The sequence below is a fragment of the Ambystoma mexicanum genome, chromosome 4q (genome assembly GCF_040938575.1).
Source record: "Ambystoma mexicanum isolate Mex_15411 chromosome 4q, UKY_AmexF1_1, whole genome shotgun sequence".
In the NCBI taxonomy this organism is placed as follows: domain Eukaryota; kingdom Metazoa; phylum Chordata; class Amphibia; order Caudata; family Ambystomatidae; genus Ambystoma; species Ambystoma mexicanum.
In genome coordinates, this window is record NC_090928.1 from 1,121,138,913 (window position 1) to 1,121,154,376 (window position 15,464).

A 15,464-nucleotide genomic window follows, 5' to 3' on the forward strand; every position below is an offset into this window, starting at 1 on the left:
ATTGTTTGCAGTGGCCACTGGCTGAGCAGTACCAAATAGAGAGGATTTTCTGCCTCACAAGAAGGTTACCATCAAAGAAAGGTCTCCATGCCCCCAACCCTGCTGATAAATATTTCTATATCTAAAGAGGGGCTGATGGAATAAGCATGGATGCCTTCTTGTGCATTGTCTGCTGGCTTTAGCATCTCAATTTTATTTTTAATGCCACTAGTGGAGAAATCATGCTTGCACATATTATTGGGGAATTTAAAACATTTTCATTGTTTTTTACTTGCAGAAAATATGCACAGAAAAGCCTGCGGTATTTCACAGACATGCATGCCAAAGATGGTGGCCGGGTGATGATAAACCCCAAGCCTTGTGGACAGTTTTGCTGCTGTGTGTTCCGGGGATGCGAAAGGGTAAGAGCAGACCAACCTATACGACTTTGTTAGATGGATCTTTTATTGAGGCATTCACAGATCTCAATAAGAGGTTCTGTTAGATGTCTAAAGATTGTGCCTTTTGTATACTTATCTCTGGGTACTTCATGGCTTGGCACTAGAAGGATGGGCCAAAGAAAAGAATCCTTGAGATTGAGTATTGACACACATGACTCCCAAAAGGTGGGTAGATGTCCATCCATGGTTGACTGCAGTGAAAGAGTGCCTGGTCATTCTACCCCTCTTACCCCCAAACTAGGAAGCTTTTTACTGTCGTTTTGGGGTGCCATATACAGCTATTTCTCATGTCAATTATGGCTGGTGTACTGACTCCCTCAAGCATGCTGGTATCAGGAGAGGGAGATTGGGCTGATAGCCCTCTCTAAATAAACACAAATCCGGATGTGCAGATGGGCTGGGAAGTAGGAGTGTTGGCTTGGGAAGGGAATGCATGCGTTCAATTTCCTTGAACCCTCCCCCTTTCAGTCATCATCTCCTGGTCCTCACTTTTGGGCTGATGAAGAGCACAGCAAGGATGTGCTGAGCTAGACAGCCACTGCCATCCTCCCTACACCACCACTGACACTCCCTGTCCACAAGAAGAGGATCAGAAAGTGCAGATGATCCAATGGGATGGATAGTGTCAGAATGACCCGCTGATTTACAGTTCTAAGAACGGGTTGGGAATTGGGGGCTGAACTGAGTTGGGTCAGGAGAAATGGAACAAAGGTTTTGCTTGCGCCAGAATTCACCTTTACATATTCCTTACCCACACATTTAGGACTGCAGAAGAGGAATGGAAGAGAGGCAAAAGGACCTGAAGGCAAGGGAGTGTGAGCAAGATGCAAGGATGGGAACAGGAGTGCTAGAGAAATATGGGAAGGGTGACTGATGAAGAAAGAGTGAGAGAGAAATGGGGAAATAGGGAGGGATCTTGGTGGCTCTGAAGTCAAAAAGCCAATGGCTCAGAGACACCAATATTCATATAGGGAGGAGCTTGGATGTGCTGAGATCTCTGATGGCACAAGAGATTGTAGGGGCACAAACATCTGAGAGCGAAGAAGCACCTCCGAGACACAGAACTTTGAGGGACTGCCGAGTGATGGTGATATGAGAAGGAAAACTGGTTCCTGGAAACACAGATACATATGGGAGAGATGGTCCTCAGAAACACTGATCTAAAAGCTAGAGATGGAGTTAGTGGGGAGCCTCATAGACACAGATGTTTGGATAGGAGCAAGGTGAAAGACCTTAAGAGATGGAAAGAAGAATGAAAATGGGGAAGAGGGCAAAGGGATAACTTTCAAAGCAGACCAGATTGCCTTCCAACTATCTCTGGTCAGTCTTAAGTCTTGTTTTGTTGCTTTCTGTTTTTTTTTTTACCATATCTGCAACCTTATAGACTCAGTTCAGTCATGTGTGTATCAACAAGACAGTTTGTATAGCTTTGCTCAATGTAATACAATTGTTTTCCAATGTAATGTTTGAGGATAGGTTATTCCAGACTTTAGGACCAATCCCTGAAAGCAATCTTCCTCCAGAACATTCTAGCCCAGGAGAGTCTTGATGTAACACCCCATAGAAGGATGAACAAAGATTGCTACTTCATCCTTAAGTGAATCTTTCACCACTCTGCTCCCCTCAGCAGCTCTCAGCTTCTCTACAGGTCCCCATCAATAGGAGCTCTCCATGCCAGTGGATTACCAGCATTGCTTGATATGATATGATATGATATGATATGATATGGCACTTATAACGCACCTATACACAAGTGGGGTCTCGGGATTCAGGAGACCGAGCTCACACTAGCTACCTCCTCTGAATCCAACACATCGTCCATGCCCCCACCTTCACCATTTTGGCAGAAAGGGTAGTGCCATCTTGCTTGAAGGGTAATCCATCAAGAGATGTTGGTCTCCCCTACCGATAACTCTGATTGGTGAGTTGACAATAATTTGAGAACCTCCTACATGTGACTTCAGAGCGAGGAATGGTCAGGAGCAGTGTGGCAAGCAATGGAAGGATCAGACGCAGCAAGTGGACCACATCTGGGATCAGTGCAAGAATCTAGAACAGATTCTATAGCCAGACCAGTTTGATATCTTAGCAGGAAGAGGATCAGGAACAGGACAGAGCTTAAGGCATTTACCTAAAAGCAAAAGCATGGTCCTGCTTGGGAAGGCCTGAAGGAGCATGGGAATTATCGGGGACAGAGTGGGATGGAGCAGGTGCTTGTACAGGGTGCAGATAGTTCTGGAATAATGGTGATCAATGGTCAGAGCCTGAAATATTCAAACAAGGGAACATAGTTTTAAATAGGGCTAAGACTGGAAAGCAAAGCAGGCAACAAGAATGGGGTCAAGGTAAGACCTAGGCAGAAAGAACTTGTATCAGGGAACGGTTCAGTGGCAAAGCAGGGCGCACACACCTGACTCTAGCCCACTGCTAAAATTGTATAAAGAAACCTGAGGATATGGGTTATATTGTGTGCAATTTCATGCAAAAATATATTTTCCGTGCAGTCTCCGGCCTACGGAGTGAGGAGCGAGGCCTAGCACACACTTACAGGTTATTTGGGTGGGCAGAAGCTGAAAATGTATGGTTTTGCAATATGTTCTTAAGTACTAGTGTAAAGAGTTTTCACAGAAGCGGATCTACCTAAAAGGTCGGTTCTGTGGGTGTTTGTTCAGAAATTGCTCAGTTGCAATGTGTGTGTGTTTTAGCTCCTCATCTGACTGACCCACACCTTTTGAAAACTAACATGTCTTGTGTCACCCTGAGAAAGAAATATCTGGGTCCCCCTTCCACTTGCCAACTTCAATTTTCATCTCCCCCATAGTGACCAAAATAATTAGATATGTTTTCATAAAGAGTTTCCCATCATCTTCTTTCAAGAAACTGTCACATGGCTGAGGGAAACACACAACTACTGACAATGGAATAAGTTAAAGGGTTTTATTAAGCAAAAGTAATATGTGAGACTATTGCATGGACATTATTTTAGGATGGCTGTAACATAAAGGTTCTTGGGAAACGTAGCCCATGACAGCAGGGTTATATATGAAAGTTGGCAAATAAAAAGGCAAAATTCCAGACAGATCTCCTGATTATTGATTTATTGAGCTCAGTTCTTATCCTTTCTTGTGGGAACTTCAAGGCCCCGTTAAGGATTTTAGGACTTCCTCTCTTTGTCAAGTTTCCCAAAAGTCCTCCCCTCATTGGGCCTTTCCTTCACTCCGTTACATGCTGCCCCCTTCTGAGGTCAAAGGACTCTCACCCTCTCCTACACATCCGCTCTCTTGGGATCAAAGTCACACTCTACTCCTCTTTTGCTCTCTTTACTGTAACACACCCTTTTTCTCGGTTTATGCCCCCCTACCCTGCTCTTCACTGGAGCACATCCCTTCTCTGGGGCTCTCCTCTTTTGTTACACATCCCCCCTGCTGGGGATCAAAGTCCCCCTTACTACTGCTCAACCCCCTTCTTATGGGTAAGGGATCCCCTTTCTCTTGTCTCAGGGGGTACCTCGTTGCGCTCACTGTAGCACAGCCCTCCTCTGGAGTCCCAAGGGCTTGCCTCTTCCTCACAGGAGCACACATTACATCTGGGGTTGAAGGGGCTCTTATCCCCTTCGCCCATTCACCGAAGCACATGCCTCTTCTGTCATTCAGGGGACTTTTCTCCCACTCCCTGTAGCACATCCCACTTCTGGGTTTAAATTAGTTCTTCTCCCCCCTAACTACAGCCCATCCGTCTTCTGGGCTCACAGGTTTCCCGTGTCTGGTGCTCTCCAGCTTTCTCAACTAACTCCTCTTCAGCTCCCAGCTCAGAGACTCCCAGCCCAGAGCTGCCATCTGTGGATCTTAGCCTCAGTTTAAAACCCTCAACGTCATCTCATGGGCAAAGTTGCAAATCAATGGTTAATTGGCTTCCTATTCCAAGGCAGGGGTGTGAAGTCTTTAACAGGCTTGCCACCATTTTTGATTTCTTTCAGTTTGTTTTCCGTTCAGGAGCTGGTGTTTGCCTACTGCCCTGCTCCATTCTCGTCTCCTGGCTATCACCCTGAACAAAAGTTCATTTCTGGGGTTTCTGGTGTTAAAAGGCCATCACAAGGGACAGGAAAAGTGCTAGTAAGTTGCCGCCTGTACAAAATCGTATTTCATTTTGGGGAGGTGGAGGGAAGTATTTCTCCCCTTGAATGCTGCAGGAGAAGGAGAAAACTGTTCTCCTTCTCAGGCACTGCTGCTAGAAGGGGACGTTGGCATAATTGAGGTATTTTTACTTCCAGGAGCTGCACCTATTGACCAGAGATCTCTCTGGATGTGCTATTTTCCCCATACTATATTTTACCCTGAATCCATGGAAAACATTCTGGAATCTGCTCAGGGTTTTTGATTCCTAAACCTAATGAATTGTATGAGATGCTGTCCCTGTCCCGAATGGCATGTTTCTATGGGACCTGGTGGTTCCTAACTAGTTGCTCTTTCAGGAGATTCAGGTATAGTCCAGGGAAGTTCCTGTCAGTCTTACTCCGAGGCAGAGCAGGGGGCTGGATGCTATGTTGGCACTGTGACATTGTCACAAAACATGGAAACCCTTTCAAACTAGATATTGATGAGTTCCCCTCAAATGGATTTGCTGACAGTTTCCACACCAGAGGTCACTCTTTCGGGGGTCTCATAGCTGTCCTTCTTGAGCTGGCTGCACAGTCCCATGAGTGTGATTCTACTAATTTCCATGAGATCACTTTTTGATGCCTAGTTATAAATGCAGTTTTCTTATTGACTTCTAGAACCCATATTTTGGGAAAGGGGAGCTTGGCAAATTTTACAAACTGAAAACATTCAGCTCTAAAATGTGAAAAAGGTGGCAGAGGACCACTTACTAACTGTTCTTATGATTGGAGGCGATTTTAACTTGAACTTTTGGCAACAATCCGAATATGCCCTTATAGAAGATGAGGACAGTGCCTACAATATCCCTAGACTTACCTTAACCGGTCATAAGTTAGACTACAATGTTTGATTGCTGTGTGGATCGTGCAGTCTGGGCTATCAGAGGGAAGATTGCTCTGAACAACCCTACCTTCAGTAATGGAAGGCCCAGCAGCATTATTTATTATATTTTGATCCATGTGAACAGGATTAAAACACTAATGATTATCCAACACATGTAACACAACAAATAACCAGGGGAAGTGACTGAAACTGCAAACTGAATTAAATGTTACTCCATTTTATTAATATTTAAATAAAAATTCTTACAAAAATAGTTCTCGGAAACATTATTCACTCTTCACTTCGTTCGTTCGTTCGTTCGTTCGTTCGTTCGTTCGTTCGTTCGTTCGTTCGTTCATTCATTCATACTTAATTCATACAAACAATTCATACAAAAAGACCTTCAAACAAAAAACATTCTGTCATTTCTAAATCAATTCATCCATGAAAATCATTTTTATATCCACAGAAAATTCTGGTCCAACTTTTTGTAACGTCCAATTTTTACTAATAGTGGTAATACTATTGTTACTATTAGTCCACACAATAAACTTTCATCGACTATAGGTGTCCTAGATTGTAAACAGTAATTTCATACAGGACTTCCAATATATGATAGTTTTCGACATTAACAAGCATCTAGTAAATTCCTTCCAGGATATGTGAACAAAATAGATCAATTTCTAATTTTCATTTTCTTAAAATTCGTATGGTAGTGTTCACAATTGCATTTTTCTTCATTTTTCAACGTTCTATTTCCAATTTTCAAGGTTCAAAATACTCTCATCTTGGTCATCCATATCTTTTGAAATTCTTTATGGTTGTACCAAAGCATATTGGTCAAACATTTAGGTGTCTCTTTTAGAGTGACGCTCCCATTCTGCAATTCCTTCCCACGGGATTTGCAGTCATTTAGATCCTCAGTCTATCTTTTCCGAGTTCTCTATAGTTGTATCTTAACATGTAGGTCAAGCGCTCATGTATGTGATCAGGATGACCCAAGTACCGTTCCTTTTAATCAAAGGTGAGCCGATCGATCATTTTTCATCTGCATTCTTATCGGCAATCGAACGCTGTCTAGAGATCGTTGTTGTCGACCCGTCCTGTTAAAACCCAACAAATGAGAGACAACCCTATCGAAGGCTTTCTCCGAATATAGGGAGATCAAGCAGGCCTCTTGGTCCCCCGTTTTGGACGCTATGCATAAGGTCTATGGTTTGTAAATTGTCCTAGCACGGTCTCCCCCGGCTGAAGCCCACTTGGTCGCTATGAACCAGGGTTGGTAGTATCCTCTCAGGTCAACCCCCCCCCAAGACCTTAGCCAGGATCATAACATCATTATTTAGGAGAGAGATGGGTCTATAAGATGCACACTTCGAGGGATCTTTTTCTTACATGTGGATCACTATTATTTTTGCCATCATCGTCGTATCGGGGAAGGCCCTCACCTTCTAGGCATTGAAAAGTCTAACTAAAGAGGGGGCGAGGGTTGATATAAAAAGCTTATAGAATTGAATTGTAAAGCCGTCTTCTCCTGGTGCCGTACCCCCCTTCATATCATTAATCGCTAGCAAGACCTACCATGATGGGGGAGTCCAGGTCTTCTGATGTGTTGTACGATAGGCCTGGGAGGCGAAGACCCCCATTTGTTCCTCTTGACCCTCCCACTCCAATGTGTTCAGTTTGCCCCCTTGCAAATTCCTCCACTATGCCTTGTTGGTCCTGCCTCACAATACCTTCTTCTGATTTGATACATCCTATTGCCCTCCTCTTCTTCTTTTCCTCCCTTAATCTCCACGCTAGTATCTTATCTGCCCTTTACCCTTTTCTCATGGTATTTTTGTCTCAAAAACATGAGCTTTTTCTTAGTGTCTTGAACCAGGATCATATTCAGTTGTGTTTCGTATTGACTGAGTTTGCTCGATAACGCTGGGGACATGTAGTTGCCTCTATCCCCCTGGTTGTTTTTGTTCTATATTTTGGTGGAGTGATGATTCCTGTCTCATCCTCTCCGTTTTCTCCAATCCTATGCATATCAGGACCCCCCCTTATCGTGGCTTTAAACCCTTCCCACATGGACTGGAGCCTCACTTCTAATAGCTCTTGGGTAACTTCCTTGTCTTTTGACAGGAAATCATTGCACCTCCATGTCCCCATGGGGGGAGCATCTCCCATCCCCGTTACCATTTTCACCATGTCATGGTCTGACCAAGGAATTGGGGCCACCTGGGAAGCTATGACTTGGGCTATAAGCTGTGAGTCCACTGAAATAAAGGGACTAACAATTGCGGACAACCGAAAACTAGGTAAAAGGCCTATCCCCTTCTGCTGGGGGAGAGAGCAAGTCCACCACGCCAAGGGCATCATTAATGCTTTTAAAACGAAGCAAGTGCCCCTCACTGCCTCGTACTTAGAGAGTCGTCCCCAGCCTCTTGCGATCTTTCTTGGGTTCCAGTACCATATTGAAATCACCTCCTATCATTAGCTGTCCTGCCACAAAAGAATCAACTTAGCCCTCACTCCCATCCAGAACTCACACTGTCCCGAATTCGGGGCATAGACTGAGCCCAAAGTCATCCGGGTACCATTCATGCTCCCCTTTATGATGAAATAATGGCCATTCCCATCAGCCATGACATACTCCTCTAGAATTCCCAAATGGGCCGAGACCAACACCGCTACCCCCCTTTTCTTTTTTATATCTGAGGCTGTGTATATTTCCCCCACTTCCCTAGATCTCAAATGGGGTTCTCTATCCCTCACCCAGAGTTTCCTGCAGGCATAGCGGATCCAATCTCGCTCTTTTAAATTCTCGAAGGAGCATTGACCTCTTGCTGGGGGTGGGGGTGTTAAGACCACATAGATTGATGGAGCCGAATATAACGTCATCCATTGCTATCATACGACCATTGCCTTTCTATACCAAAGCTCCTCATGCACATGAGACCTTGTGTCTATCTGGCCTCGGGCTTTGGCCTCTGGGCCCTTCTCCTGCAATCTCTGGGTTCTGCTGACGCTCCCAGGATCCTCCATTAGCTCCGCTGACACACACTGAATGTCCTCTGTTACCAGTTTGTAAGAATATCCCTTGTATTCAAGTGCGATCGGGAAGGGGAACCCTCAGCAGTATCTTATGCCCTTCTCATTTAGCCATTTCATGAGGGGGCCACATTGTCTTCTCCTGACCAGTGAGAAGGCTGTTAAGTCTTGGTAGATTGTTATTTGGGCGGAACCATAGACCTCAGAGGCCCCCCTTCCTGACCCTATCCAATATCTTCAACATCTCAGCGTAGTAGTGGAATCTCGCCAAGATTGTTTTTGGGCCTCTGGTGCCATCTGCGGCTCTGTGGGCCTTGTCAAGGGTGGGTTCGTCAATAGCATCCGAGCCAAATAGCCTCAGGACCTCCACAATGGAGCGTTTAATGTCCCTCTGATTCCCACTCCTTCTCGGGGAACCCAAAGAAGCAGAGGTTGTTCCTTTGTTCTTTATTTTCAAAGTCGTCCATCTTCAATTGAATCTCGGTCTCCCTGCGTTCCAATTCTGAAAGTCGCATTTCCATTTGCGTCTCCATTGTGTCCAAAGACATCTGCTTATTCTCAATGCCTTGGACCCTCTTGTCTATGCAGTCCATTCTTTGGTCCATTTTGTCTAATCTCTTATCCAACACTGAGCTGATTCCCTTGATCTCATCCATTAGCGCTACAATGTTTTTTCTAGTTGCAGCTGGTTCTTCTGCCATATTAGCCATCTGGGATGAAGCAATAGTGACATTGTCACCTGTGTGGGATTGAAACTGGAATTTCAGCAGGGCTGGCCTCCAGGCCATCAATGGCTCTTCCTCAAAGGTTTCCCACTCAGCGCTGTCACAAGTTTGTATCCCTCCCGTCGATAAGCTAGGTGTTTCCAGTCGTTGGTTCTCCCCTCTATGCTTTTCCCATGGCAGGATGGTCGAGATTCACAGTTTCGCAGGAAGGCGTCAAGCCCAGGGGCCAGAGGAAGCTAGATTGCACAGTCTCATCTCTTTGGACTGCGCTTTCGTGATGGACTGTGTGGTGGTCCCTTTTTCCTTCACTGGTATAGGGTTGCCCAGTGGCTCCACAGGCACCACACAGCCTCTTGCCAGGGGTGACCGCAATGCCAGGGCCACAGGTCCTGTGCGCCCCCTTGCCCACCTCTTCTGGTACACCCCTAGTAGCCAAGCAGGGCCTCGCCAACTATGAACCTCTGCCCACCTCTCCAACCTCTCCACCAGTGATCAGTCACTGGAGGCTGATAACATGCGAAAGACGCTGCATGTCCTTACTAGCCCGGGGTGTTGGAAGACTGGGCACTGCTGCTAGCATTGGACGCAGAGAAGGCTTTTCGATTGGGTGAGTTGGGCTTTCATGCCGTGGTTCTCTCGGCCATAGGGATGGTTCCGAGGTAGAGGGGATGGATTGCGGCTTTGTAATCTCTGCCGACGGCGAGGGTGGTGATTAATCTAAATGAGTCGCAGGCCTTTCCCGTTGCAGTGGGGGTATGCAACAGGGATGCCCGCTTTCCTCATTGCTCTATGCATTGGTTATGGAGCAGTGGGCAGTGGTGGTCAGGAAAGAGGCAGGGATAAGGTGGGTCTCGGTGGGGCGAGTGGAATGTAAGGTCAGTCTCTTTGCGGATGACACCCTCCTTTTCATTACCAAGCCGGTCCAGTCAGTGCTGCCACTGTTGGAAAGCCTGGAAAGATATGGGTGCTATCTGGTTTTAAAGTTTACCTGGGGAAGTCGGTAGCCTACAGGATAGGGGCTATCAGAGAAGGAAGAAGGGTATATTGGGGGGCCTGCCATTTCAGGTGAAGGAGGATTCCTACCGATATCTGGGGGTACAGGTAACATGCCACTAAGGAGAACTTTTTACCACTATGGGTTGAGGCGAGAAAAGGCATGGAGAGGTGAGCAATGTCCGGGGTCTCGTGGATAGCACTTCTAAACTGTATTAAGATGACGGTGCTGCCTACATTTCTTTTCTTATTCCAAATGCTGCCAGTGATGATCCCATCGTCCTTCTTGGCCGAAGTAATGGTAGCTGCATTGAAAATTCATTGGGCGGGGGCGAAGCACAAGGTAGATTATAGGACACTGATCTTATCGAAAGAGCAAGGGGGTTTGGATTCCTGTATTTTGAGACCTACTACAGCGTGAATCAGCTACGGGTCGTGGAGGAACACCTAAACCAGCATTCCGACAAGCATTGGGTACCATTGGACAATGTAATCCTGGCCCCGGTCTCATTAGGCGAGTGGTTGTGGATTCCCAGATCCCGTATCCCCAAGAGGGTGCTGCTCTGTTGTCTATCTGGAAGGAGGGGGTGAATAGGTGGCTGTCCAAGTGACCATCGCCCTTAGTTGTATTTGGGCCCCACCTCTGTGGGATGGAATTGAGGACTTTTTGGCATTCCAGCTCTGGTATGAAGCAGGGTTAAGCAGGGCTGGGCAACTGTGGGAAGGGGGTGTCTTCATCTCGTTAAACAGGTGGGAGGAGTGTCTAAATGTTGGAAAGTTATCACCATACCGATACTGGTTGAAAGCGGTTCTGACAGAAACCCAGTGGGGTGACAACTTAACGAGGGAACTAACCAATTCCGAACGGCTCCTGATAACGGTAAGGAGTACCAGGGGATGGATTTTGGGGTTATACAGGATGATATTATTGGCAGATCCCAGGGACCCACTTCCAGCCAGGGTCCGATGGGGGCAGGATCTGGGGGTGGACATAGACGATACGCTTTGGGCGCAGATGTGCGGGAAGGCAGCTCGCTCAACCATTTCCTTGCAGTACAGACAAAACTTTGAAGTTGTTACATGGGTGGCACTATCCACCGGTGGTGATAGCCAAGGGGGTACAACCCACACTGTTGGAAGTGCCACAGGGAGAAGGGGATTACATCCACATGTGGTTGGGGTGCTCCGAGGTCCAGTTTTACTGGAGTGAGGTTCTATCATGGATAAAAGGGTTGGATGGGATTCACAGGGAGCTCTCACCGTGGCTCCTTCTCTTTGGGGTACGGCTGGGGGAAGGGAGCGATGCAGAAAAGGGACATATGCTACAGATTATGTTGGTTGCTGCTTGATGCTGCCTTGCTCAGTGGTGAAAGAACTGTCATGATGCCTACCCCCGGGGACCCAGTCCAAGTCCAGCAACCCCGGAAGCAAGTATCAAGTTACCCCAAGCAAGCCCAACAACCCCTGCTAGGGGCTATTTGGGTGCAGTCCTGGCGCGTATGGCGCCAGGCTTATATGGAGAGTCCGTCCTGGCGCCTATGGCGCCAGGCTCATAGATTAAAACTTACCTGATGCAGATCATGCTGCAAGAGCTCCAAGCCAAAAGAGGCTTGGAAGGGACTATTTTACCTAGGGACTATTTTTTACTCGGGTGGGGCTCGGGAGGAATACTTACCTGGGACTACTTTGGAGGCTATTTAAACCACGCCTGAAGAGCAGCACACGCTTCACGTTATTCTGCATCCAGCAGTGTAACGCTCACCGTGCCTGCAAGTCTGCATCCAGTCTTGTGCCACGCCTGCCTCGAGTTTGCAGCTCCTAGAAAAAGGGAGAAAGAAGGAGAAAAAGTTAGAACAAGAGCAATACCTTTGGTCCTTACCTGAATTCACGATCCATCGCGCCTTCGAGCTGGAAGAAAGAAGTTATTTTATGCGCGTCGCAACGCCTGCTGCAGCGCCGCGCTGATCTCACCGGCCTTCGCAGCATCTTCACATTCCACTGCATCCTCCTGCATGTTCCCGCGGCACTCCGGTACCTAAGGAGAAGAAAAGAACAGCAAGGTGAGCCAAGGGAATACACAGAGGAATATTAGTTACTACCCCATAGACTTACCTGATTTTACCACCGGGGGTACTATTCCTCTTCACGGGTCCGCGCAGCTTCCACTGCATCCTAGCCGAACCTCGGCCCCTAAGGGGAAACAAAAGGACAGCAAGGTGAAACAAAGGGACTAACAAGGGGAACCCTCCTCACCACAATAGACTTATCTGATTTTTACCGCCAGAGGCATTATTCCCCGAGACTTCATACTTTCTCTCAGCGCCTGAATAAGGGAGAAAGCAACAGGTTACATATGGACAGTATTTTATCGAACTGTGTTGGATAATACAAATCCTTACCAGAATGTTACCGGTTGCCACGAGGAACTCTTCAGTAGGGTCAAGCTGCAACCTGCAAGGAATCGGACAAGAGTGAAAGTCAGGCATTTGAACTCTTACGAACTACATACTTACGGCGTCTTGCCGGGAATATCGGAGTCAATATTGTTCTGGAACTCACCAATTCCTTCGAGCCAGTGAAGCAGCTGGTTATCTACGCGCCCCTGTGCTCAATGCAGGATGGAGAGCTCCTCTTTTCAAACCATCAGGTGAGACTATGAGAGGGGACATCAAAGGTGATCAGTGGGGAGAACAGCGGGGTGGGGGATTTACGCTCAACTCCACGGTTGGTTAATTCCCTTTCTCCATTTGCAGAAGAATATGCCTACGGGCCAAGTAAACGAAGCTAGGTGGGCCAGTCCAGTCCGTCATCTCTGCCCTACGCGTCACATTGGTGAGACCGCAGCTGTCCAGTCCAGATCGACGCCTCTGTGGGAGCCAGGTGAGCGTAACAAGAACTTGCGCATGCCTAGGGAACGGGTGGCATAAACCAGAGCGAAATATGATATGGAATACCTCACACATTTGTTGGACGAGTCCAAGACTAATATTGAAGGACTGTGGCTCCCCTTCTTCGAGAAGTATGGACGATGAAGGGGAGAGGGGAACCCAATTGTGTTGAAACACTATAAAACTTCAAGGGCCATCATTTTGGGATTGTGGGTTTCCACAGAGAAATGGGAAAATAAAAGAACCATGTTTTCTAGGGAAAAAACAGGCAGATATCTTTAAAGATTTACAGACAATTTTATAACCTCTATTCCCTGTATAGTAAAGTGCAACAGTGTGCATACTCTGATGTTTTATTTAGTTTTGTCTCTCTGCTGGAGCCAGCATCAGCGAAGAGGCTAAATATTGGTATATGTTGGCATACATATTTGCATAGAAATGCTCTTCTCAGTTTTACAATAAAATAGTTAATTTTCTCTGTTAATGCTTGTGTGGCCAGTGTGAGAAACCAGAAGGTGTCTCACCCGCTAGTCCCCGGGGATCTGTCATCCAGGTGGCCAGGACACGGTCATCATTTTTGGATCCAGTTTCTGGGGTGGACCAATGCAGGAGGATCACCTGGATGAGGGATCCTCTGGAAGTGGGACACCAGAGGGTGAGACGTGGTATCCTCTTCCTTATAGCACCTTTTCCCCATCTTACCAGGTAGGATACCTAGGAACTCAACCCCCCACCCTTTCCCGACACTAACACTTTCTCACGGACAGCTCACTATGAGAGAAAACAGACTAACACCCAAGCTGTATACCTGACCTGTCCAACACAAGGGTCAGGCAGAGTCAGGCAATTACTGATAATTACACAGACCTGACTTCCTACCACACTTACCCACACAGATGAAAGGTGGAGCATGAAAGCACACTCTGAGCAAGGCAAAACACACGAGAAAGCAGCAGTTCTGAGATGGCAGTTTAATATGAGGAGAAAGACGGCAAGACCAGAAAGAGTTGCAGGGAGGAAATTGCCCTTGGACTTTTCGGAGGAAACCGCTACTTTCACGAGCCCTCGAGAATAAGAAACATACGACTGGGAATTAAAGCTGAAGAAAGGTGCATTGTGTGTCGAAGGTACCCGGGGCTCTCCCGCATTGATAGCCGAGATGGGGAGGAGCGATTGCCGCCATGGTACTGTCCTTGGCTCCCACAAAAAAGCAGCGCCAGTAAAGTCTGCACATCTGGGGAGTCGGGAGACTGATAGCAGACCGGCCTGTGTTAGAACCAAGGTTGCAAGTGACAACATTGTATAAAGAGAACCGTGTGTGAGGCGTTGGCAATAAGCGACGCGTGTATAATTGGAACCAAAGAAGTAATTGAACATTGGGAGGCAACCCCGAATACCATATACAGAGTGGGTCGGCACCACCTGGGTGCTCATTCGAAGGTCTCTGTTAGGTATCCAACTGAGGGTGTAAAATTGTGAACTGTGAAATCGAAGTGGTCCTGCAACAGGTCAAGCCATACCCTGTGCACATTCGAAAGTCTTTGATAGCTAATACAAACTGTAATTGGTCCAAGCCCGGCTGAGGGAGACTAATTGTGTAAAAGGGATCTGAGGCGAATCCGGGCTGAACAGCAAGTCACCCGAGAAGGGATTGTGGAAGCAAAGGGATCCGAGCCCGGCTGAGGCGTGATCCAGGGTGAAGAGTGAATAGCGTTACTTGAATACTTGGAAAGGAACTTTTTGTTTGTTTGATATACCAGGCCCTCTGAATCAAGAGACTTTTGATAATTTAAGAGACTTGATAACTTAAGAGACTTGTGCATAGAAGGCCCTGATGTTTGTAATGGAACTGTGTCCTTGTGCTGAAGAAGCCTAAGAGTGTGCTATGTTCGAGTGAACCGCATTGTCCCGAGCTGAAAACGTGAGGAAGGGAGGCCAATGGCCTGAACATCCTGACTTATCATTTTGTGAACACTTCTTTCTTTTTCATGAACATTACCCCACACGATTTGTAACTTAGCGGTAAGGATTTGCAATAGTTTTTTTTAGTATAGGCCCTTTTATTTTGACTAGACTAAAGTTCAATAAACACCCTTGAACTGTGGTCTCTTGTGTCTGTCTTACTTTGATACCATGCCTTCCTTACACCAGACTCATGCCTTCCTTACACCAGACTCCAGGACAGGGAGAGCAGCAGGTGGTACAGTGTATCCCCACTCTTCCCATGCTTGTTCTGATCCCTGTTCCATTCACTTTCCTTGTCTTACTCTGAAAATCAGCCTGTTTATGGAAATGGGCAAGGCAGGCATACAGAACCAGGTGGGAGTGAGCAAGGACACATGCCAGCATCTCACTGAAAGCTGTGGGTGAAGAACACAGCATCCTCCCCTCCTTCAGCCC

The 15,464-nt window shown here is 46.8% G+C and overlaps 1 protein-coding gene across 3 annotated transcripts in view; it reads left to right on the top strand.

Moving 5' to 3' along the window:
* Nucleotides 1–15,464, top strand: part of TMEM63A (transmembrane protein 63A) — a 778,572-nt gene that overhangs the window by 436,244 nt on the left and 326,864 nt on the right. For all 3 annotated transcript variants that reach the window (XM_069608694.1, XM_069608696.1, XM_069608695.1), the window contains exon 11: nt 278–401. In XM_069608694.1, the coding sequence (XP_069464795.1) occupies nt 278–401 (124 nt within the window). The remainder of the gene's footprint in view (nt 1–277; nt 402–15,464) is intronic.